Source organism: Dysidea avara, chromosome 3, assembly GCF_963678975.1.
Source record: "Dysidea avara chromosome 3, odDysAvar1.4, whole genome shotgun sequence".
Lineage (NCBI taxonomy): Eukaryota > Metazoa > Porifera > Demospongiae > Dictyoceratida > Dysideidae > Dysidea > Dysidea avara.
The window spans coordinates 30056338-30065619 of NC_089274.1; the positions used below are offsets into that span (position 1 = coordinate 30056338).

Consider the following 9282-nt stretch of genomic DNA (forward strand, 5'->3'; position numbering starts at 1 on the left):
ATCAATGATCTTGGTGTACTCATTCATGACAACCTTAAATTTCATTCCCATGCCACATCTGCGATCTCCAAAGCTATTCACACACTAGCTACTGTATTATTCAGAAGACCTTTCATTTCACATGTTTGTTACTCTTTACAAGTCTTTGGTAAGACTAGTGATTGAGTATGGTAACACCATCTGGGGGGCACACTACTTTCTTGGCCAACCAAACATTGAAAAAATCCAGCGTAGAGCTACTAGGACACTTGCTGGCTTGCAAGACATTCCTTATACAGAACGTCTATGTATATTGGGCTTACCTTCATTGCAATATCGTCGACTAAGAAGTGATATGATATTATTATACCGTCTTGTTAACAATGATATTGGCATTAATTTTTCTGACTTCTTTACCATCTCCTCAGTCACTTCTACTAGAACAAACTATATAAACCCCATGCTACCACCAAGGCAAGATGTCACTTTTTTCAATAAGATCTGGCCATTTTATGTAGTTATGGCACAGTCTCTCAATGTATTTAAGAACCAGCTTGATGATTTCTTCTCTGATCAAATGACTCAAATTGATTTTTAATCATTTTGTGCTAACTTTAGTATCACAGGCTTTTGCCTTCTTTCCTTTTTACACACAATTATACAACCAAGTACTAAAGATAATACGAAATGTGGTTAAAATTACGTCATTAATAATGAAATAAATAAACAAACAATAAATAATGTTTAAGAAAACTACAAGGCCTAAGGCTTCGCACTCAGCGGGAATAGAATCCATGTTGTATGAAGAGACAATCGTATAATGGGCGGGTGTTTTCGTGGAGGTGATAGAAACGTACGACAATTCTATTTAACGCCGATCAAAACAGTTAGCACGTGATGCATGCCCACTATTATGGACCAGGCAGATTCTAGACAAGCGAGTTACTGTTCATTTGTGTTTGAAAGTGGGCAACAGCGACTATTTCGATTGGAAGACGAGTGGTTGCTACTCCTGCTTAATAAACAACATGATTGGAAGTTGCTACTAATCGCTGGAGGTTAGTTTGTGTTGGTTACAATGCTCTGATAGTCTTGTTTCTTTAGTCTCGAGTAATTAGGCTACCTTCACTCGTGTATGGGATGGGAGAAAGCCTCACCTGGCAGGCCATTGTGCGAAGAAGGTGCAGTTTCCAGCTGGTAAGTTTGTGTGATGATGCATAGCTCTCCATCTGAAGCCTCACATCTCCATGGTTGGATAATCACTGATTGTAATTGCATACTAATACATCCCTTATGTATATGTGCCAGTCAAATTCCTCTAGAATTGTATTACTGTGCATCTTTTCTACCTGCACACACTGTGTTGGCCATGCACTGTTTGTACATGCCCTATTTTTAGGTTGTCCCGTTGGTGATTGTACTTGGTTGTATTTGCCCTGGGCCTAGTTATACAACCAAGTACTAAGAATAATACGAAATGCGGTTAAAATTATGTAATAAATAATAATGAATAAATAAATAATGTTTGAGAAAACTACAAGGCCTAGAGACATGAACTAAGCGGGGATAGATTCGCCTGTGAATGAAGGCACAACCGTATAATAAGTATGCCTGTTTGTGCTGATGACTTGACCGTACGTGTAATTCTATATAATGCCCAGCACTACGCCCTTGCTTAATTACAGATTGCGCGAAGGAGAAGATTATTAAACATCCGTGTAGTGATAGCAGGAGAGCCAGAGGCCATTTTACACGTAAACAACAAGATTACAAGTAAGTTTAAATGTTTGTAACTGTGTATTTTGTATGCAGGATATGCGCTCCAGTGAACAACCCATGAACCAGCTGGAATACCAGCTGATTCGCTCATAAACAACCAGCTGATGCACTCACTCATGAACAACAAGGTAATGAGTAATGTAATACTTGTAGTTGTATTATACATCTTCATCCTTCATCTGGCTTGCTAGTAGCTGGAATTATTTTCCACCTGGCTAGTACTAGCTACTCTACTGTGCCGGAGTCAGTAATAAACAAGAAGATGTATTGCTGCATATACAACAATGTGTAACTATCTCCAGTATGTTGTGCATACATAATATTATAGACTGATCACTGTGCCAACTAGTGCCAATGCCACACTGCTGATATACTTGCACATCACCAGTGGCCTCCAGAGGCTATAGTTACAATAGAGTCTGTTGTGCCATATTGACTTGATTGGGATCATTTGCTAATTGTGCCATCACCATGTCCCTTGTTCTGCATAGCCTCACTTCACTGCTGAGTCATTTTCAGAGACAAGTCACACCTATAATATAACTACTTTCAACATAGCTAATTTAACTTGGTTTTTGTGTCAGTTGTGTTTTAGTATTGTGGTTTTCTGATGCCAGATAAACTCCTTTGACTGTGTATGTATGCATATGTACCATTTCCTGTGCATCTTTTCTACATGATCTACACACACTGTGTTGGCCATGCACTGTTTGTACATACCCCATTAGTAGGATGTCCCGTTGGTGATTTTACTTGGTTGTATTTGCCCCGGGCCTAGTAACTATACAACCAAGTACTAAGAATAATACGAAATGAGGTTAAAATTACATCATTAATAGTGAATGAATAAATAAATAATGTTTGAGAAAACTACGAGGCCTAGAGACATGAACTAAGCGGGAATAGATTCGCCTGTGAATGAAGGCACAACCGTATAATAAGTACGCCTGTTCGTGCTGACGACCTTACCGTATGTAATTCTATATAACGCCCAGCACCACACCCTTATTTAATTACAGATTGCGCGAAGGAGAAGATTAGTAAACGTCCGCGGAGTGACTACAGCAGAGCCAGAGGCCACCTTACACGTAAATAAAAACATTACAAATATGCATAATATTATAGACTGTGATCACTGTGCCAATGCCACACCGCTGATATACTGGCACATTACCAGTGGCCTCTAGATACAACAGAGTCTGTTGTGCCGTATTGGCTTGATTGGGATCAATTGCTAATTGTGCCTTCACCATGTCCCTTGTTCTGCATAGCCTCACTTCACTGCTGAGTCATCTTTGACAGAGACACATCACACCTACAATATATAGCTACTTTCAATATAGTTAACTTAGCTTGGGTTTTGTGTAGGTTGTGTTTTAGTATTGTGGTTTTCTGATGCCAGTTAAACTCCCTTGCCTGTGTATGTATGCATATGTATCATTTTCACCGGTACACACACACTGCTCTGAGTGCTGCCTATGGCACTGTTTATACTTGCCTAATGGGTAGGTTGCAGTGTTGGTGTATGTACTTGGTTGTATGTGACGCGGTCCTAGTAATTATACAACCAAGTACTAAGAATAATACGAAATGCGGTAAAATTACGTCATTAAATTAATAATGAATGAAATAAATAAATAATAATAAATAATGTTTGAGAAAACTACGAGGCCTAGAGACATGAACTAAGCGGGGATAGATTCGCCTGTGAATGAAGGCACAACCGTATAATAAGTACGCCTGTTCGTGCTGATGACTTTACCGTACGTGTAATTCTATATAACGCCCGGCACCACGCCCTTGTTTAATTACAGATTACTCGAAGGAGAAGATTAGTAAACATCCGAGATTACTGGTAAACAACAACATTACAAGTATGTTTAAATGTTTGTAACTGTGTATTTTGTGTGCAGGATATGCGCTCCAGGCGTCATGCAGTGAACAACCAGCTGATGACCAGTTGGGATACCAGCTGATACGTTCATAAACAACCAACTGGAACAACAAGGTAATGAGTAATGTAATACTTGTACTGGTAATTGTATTATACATCTTCATCCTTCATCTGGCTTGCTAGCGGCTGGAATTATTTTCCACTCGGCTCGGCTTAACTTCTACTCTACTGTGAGTCTGTAATAGCTCAAGAAGCCGATGCAGTGCTGCATATACAACAATGTGTAACTATCTCCTGTATGTTGTGCATGGCTGTATGCATAATATTATAGACTGTAATCACTGTGCCAATGCCACACCGCTGATATACTGGTACATCACCAGTGGCCTCTAGTTACAACAGAGTCTGTTGTGCCATATTGGCTTGATTGGGATCAATTGCTAATTGTGCGCCTTCATCATATCCCTTATTCTGCATAGCCTCACTTCACTGCTGAGTCATCTTCAGAGACACGTCACACCTACAATATATAGTTACTTTCAATATATCTAACTTAACTTGGTTTTTGTGTAGGTTGTGTTTTAGTATTGTGGTTTTCTGATGCCAGTTAAACTCCCTTGCCTGTGTACGTATGCATATGCATCATTTCCACCGGTACACACACACTGCTCTGAGTGCTGCCTATGGCACTGTTTATACTTGCCCAATGGGTAGGTTGCAACGTTGGTGTATGTACTTGGTTGTATGTGACGCAGTCCTAGTAATAATAATAATAATAATATATGCAATACAAAACTACAGTCAGTTACAACAAACTGTTTGTTTGGTCCCCACTGCGCACAGCAGTTTCATAGTGATGACCTCTTGTTGAGCTTTGTCCAAAAGCAAAATGTAGAAATTGATACAGGTCCAAATATGTATATACTTTCTTGCTTCTTGTTTTGTCTGTTTTCAGTCTTTTAGATTTACTCCCTTGCTTTTTACAGAGAGCAGAGAAGCCACAATGAACAGTAGCAGTAGTATTTTAGCAATGTTTCTCCACCTGTGATGCATGACTTTCAAGGAAACTTTCAAGGAGACTCAAGATGATTTTCAAGGAGACTCAAGATGACTTTCAAGGTGACTCAAGACGACTTTCAAGGAGACTCAAGACAACTTTCAAGGAGACTCAAGATGACTTTCAAGGAGACTCAAGACGACTTTCAAGACGACTTTCAAGACGACTTTCAAGGAGACTCAAGACGACTTTCAAGGAGACTCAAGACGCCAACCTCAGCTGTACTTGTAATGCCATGTACTGCTACAACAGGTTTTCTTGTAGAACACCACATCCCACTAATAAAGACTACTTTATACAGGTTGTCAATAGTAGCAAACAGTTTGGGCGCAATTGTTAAACAAATGTTTGTTTTCATCTGATTGGCTATTTTACTGTACAGTGGAACCTCGGGCGGTCTGGTACATACTACTGTCCGTATCTCAGAAATGTCCGTATCTAAGAATAGCATGCTATTATGCTAAAGTGACTAATTTAAAAACAAATATTGCTGTTATTGCTATCAGTTAGTGCTATGCAGTTTAGTGGGCAGAGGGGGGGGGGGGGGAGTCACTCCAGAGCATTCATGGTCACTTCCCTGGGCTGTAAAAATGCATTAACACCTAGCAACCAAGTGGTAGTTATTATTAGTAGAATATACAAGTCACTGAACAGGTAAACAGCCACCTTTAGGCTCCCTCCTTGTGCTTTTATCTAAACCAAACTTCATTATGGTCAATAAACTACAAGCCACATGACCAATTTGGGCTGTTCAGACAATGGAGGTGTCTGGATAATAGAGGTCCGGATAATAGAGGTCTGGATAATAGAGGTTCCACTGTATACTGCATGTATGCAGAAAGAGAGCAGACTGCATGTGTGTAATTTGCGAGCAAGCCAACCCCTTAATAAAGCAGATGATTGCAAAACAATAGCACAACTTTGCACATACATTTTGCATGCATACAGTTACATAGCAAAAAAAGTAGCAAGTTATTTTGCTATCATATTGCACGTATACAATTTGCTTTCATACAATAGCATATTCACGCTATCCTTTTACTCATATATTGCAAGTGTGCATTTTGTTCTCATGCAATATCAATGCATTGTGTTCTTTTGCTTGCATATTGCATGCGTGCAGTTTGCTTTCATGACAAAACACTTCCCTTATGAAAAGTTTGTGTGCAACTTGGTATGCAGTTTGCAATTACACGCATGCAGCGCTCTTATGATCACCCTTGCCATCCTATGAGTTGAGAAACATTGGTTTAAGGTGAAAACTAGTGTTATAGCATATTCACAAGTGGTTAGCCACATTTTTGAATACAGACCATGCCCACTTTTTGAGTAACACAAGATAAACACACTACAGCAAAGCTTGTATAATTAATTTTATTATTGACAGGCAGTGTTGGGAGTAACGCGTTACGTAATATTATTACTTTTGTGGCAACTAAGTAATATAACGAAATATGCTATAAAAACGGGTAATGTAACTCAAGTTACTTTACTTACAAATGTAACGCGTTACCTAAGTAATATACAGTAGTTACTGTAACGAGTATAATATTACATAATATTATTACTACAAGTAACGAAGTTACTAATCTCGTTAGTTATCCTCTCAGTAATGCCTAGCCACAACGAAGTAACGAAGCCTACTGATTGAAACTTATTCACCAGCTTCTTACTTAAAACCAAGATTTGCACATTGTCCAACAACACAATCATGTCACGTGATAAAGTGGTAGTTTCACACGTGACAGCTTAAGGCTGTGGGCACAAAGTAATATAATATGTAATATTATTATAGTTACTTTATTTTATGAGTAATATGTAACTGTAACTAAATAGTTCAGTTGCAAGTAATAATATGTAATATGTAACTAGTTACTTTTACAAAGTAACTTGCCCAACACTGTTGACAGGAGTAAGAATTGTGATATTGTATTTGTATCTTACATGTAATATCATAATAAAATGTTACAATTATTGAATGCATTTTTACACTGATAATTACAGTGAATGATATGGTTATAAACAGTCATAGCTATAGCTAATTCCGTCAATAATTTCAAGCTCACAATTAAGTCCCATTTAGTGATTGTGTAAGCAATATCCATTTTTCTTTTATTCTGCAATCTGGCAGCCTCGCTAAGGTTGGCTTGAGCCATTGCCCTTGCAATTGATGCATGTTCTGTCAAGTTACTGGCTGTCTACATGACCTCTAATGCCATTACTCACTTTTGCAAAATTGGTTGCCGCGTGATCCTTGAAGGTCAAAGCGCGAATATTGGTCATGCCTTCAATAAAGGCCGGTCTATAATGTCGCATCGAGCAGGGCTTACCATTAAACTTACGGCAAACTTTACATTTTAGCATGGTCACATGTTCCCGATCACCAGACGCTGTTTCAAACCGCAATCATTGTATCGTCTGAAGACTTTTTTTCATTTCAGACACCAACTTCTCCACCGTTTTCTACCACACGCTTCTTAGTGCTTCTGCAACCATTGCTAGCAGTATCTTCACTGGATCTCCTTTGTCTGGATAAATAGAAACTTATTCAGACATTCTGTGTATTGTCTGGATAATGTCCGGTTGTCGAACGTTATTTCGAGCACTGGCTGTAACACGGCTTTTATCTGATATGTATGCCTTCAGCCCTTGGCATACATATCAGGCAAAGCCTCATGCCCATGTTACGAGTATTACATAGAGTTATGCCAATATAGTGAAACCTCACTGCTAGGGCCAGTTTTGGGACCTAAAGGTACGATGGGGTGTCTTTGTAAATGATAATAATATTATCATGAAGCATATCATTTTTTTGGGACCTACATGTACTAAAGGTATTGGCTGCTCATTGCAAATGAATATTCCATGTACCTCATCATGACTGGTTCCCACCCTTCCACCTAGTGTGTGAGTTCTCATGATACAACTGCACTCATGCTTACATACAATTTCACTATAAATATCTTTTCTCTTTTATAATGCAAAGTTTACAAATTGCATGAAATTTTACAGATGGATTCACGACTTCATTCTGACAATTTAAAGCAAATAATTGATGAAACAGTGAAAGGGTGTCGTTCTATCCATGTCATTTTAGACCAGAAGATCAAAAAACATTTGGACCAAGTGGTATCATCGTTTATCACCTAACTGTCTCACTATATCTTATGTGCATACTGTACAGACATACTGATTGTATAAACGATTTCTTAAGTATTCACTGAAAAATATAATGTTAGATTCTTTATTTCATGAACCATGAATCAGTACTGGATCACAGCTGTGATCCCAGCATATAACATCATCTCTTGGCTACCTCTTGGAAATGGAGAAATAAAACCAGAGTTGCTGTAGTGTGAAATGGTATGATTAGCACACCATTTTCATGCAACGGTACGAATTGGTGAGGATTGTCAAGTGTTACTACCATTAAAGTTACATGAGGGTAACAGCATACTTTCAGTACTTTTGATACATGTACTAGATAATAGTAGTTGATAGCCTCATTGAAATATGTATATAGTTCATATTCCCTTTTCTGGGTATACCACTTTAAGCATGAGGTGTACTAACCCTGTGCAAGTGTTAATTGGTTGAAGGGTTGTGTAGAACGAGAAAGGTTGATGGCTTGTTTTGCTCTACTATTCATTGTTATCCTTACTACAGTCAGTAAGGTAACAACACTTCACTGTTCTGATCAACAACTACCAGCTAGTGGTGATGATGACCTCCAACAAGTCACTACCCTATAATATTGCCTGGTTGATAACTGTACCATCATGATGATTGATACTGGAGAGACTGTCTATACTACTGATAGTCTGACTGTTACTACTCCTACAGATGCCACACGTGATTGTTAAACCAGAAGACAAGCTACCTTGTTTCACACCTACTACTTCAGATCATGGTATCAACAGTAAATTCATAGGATCAATGGTGTTAGCTACACTGATAATGATAGTGAGTGGATGCAATGCAGTTGTTCATCTGGTATAATGCTGTACAGGTCTTCTGTAATCATATATAAAAGACACTAGTTATTCTTATCTGGTGATACCAGAGTCTGTGAAGCATTCACATCACATGTACAGTATAAACATGTAGTTTTGTCATACAGAACTGAATATTATTTTATTCAGTGTGATTGCTCTGTCATACAAGATGATTCCAAGTCTACAATGATTATAACAATATATTATTAATGTTATGGAATGTGTTCATGTGTCCTATTTATATTTAATGGCTTGAAATAATCTCAAATCAGGATTTCTGATCCATCAAAAATATCTTTGGGAAATGAATTCCATTATGTAGGGGAAAAGTAATCAGTTTTAGCAAAACAGCTTGGGATATTATAGGTCGAGTGCACTGTTATCTGGTGATTGGATGGTAAAGTATGATTTGAGCTGTATAGAGTTTGGTATTCCATCAGTGCAAGAGGCTTGTACTCATCAGTTTTCAATTTGACCTGTCATTTCATAATACCACACCTACTTCAAATTAGCAGTATAACAGTTTACAAGTCCTGTTTATAGGTTAGGCAACTCAAAGGCTGCTACACAAGTAGCTG

General features: G+C 38.2%; 1 protein-coding gene and 1 long non-coding RNA gene across 3 annotated transcripts in view; both read left to right on the forward strand.

Annotated features, from left to right (window-relative positions):
• Positions 1-7956, forward strand: part of LOC136250651 (exosome complex component RRP41-like) — a 29801-nt gene extending 21845 nt beyond the window's left edge. The window contains exon 8 of the mRNA XM_066042877.1: positions 7722-7956. Coding sequence (XP_065898949.1) covers positions 7722-7859 — 138 coding nt within the window. The 3' untranslated portion in view covers positions 7860-7956. The remainder of the gene's footprint in view (positions 1-7721) is intronic.
• LOC136250653 (uncharacterized) lies at positions 567-5233 on the forward strand. Of its 2 annotated transcripts, none has more exons than XR_010698615.1 (3): positions 567-1037; positions 1084-1176; positions 1665-1790. It is a non-coding gene; the product is annotated as an uncharacterized lncRNA (long non-coding RNA). The 2 variants fall into 2 exon arrangements; XR_010698614.1 differs by lacking the exon at positions 1665-1790 and adding an exon at positions 4639-5233 and having other exon boundaries at positions 571-1037.
• Positions 7957-9282: the final 1326 nt, after the last annotated feature.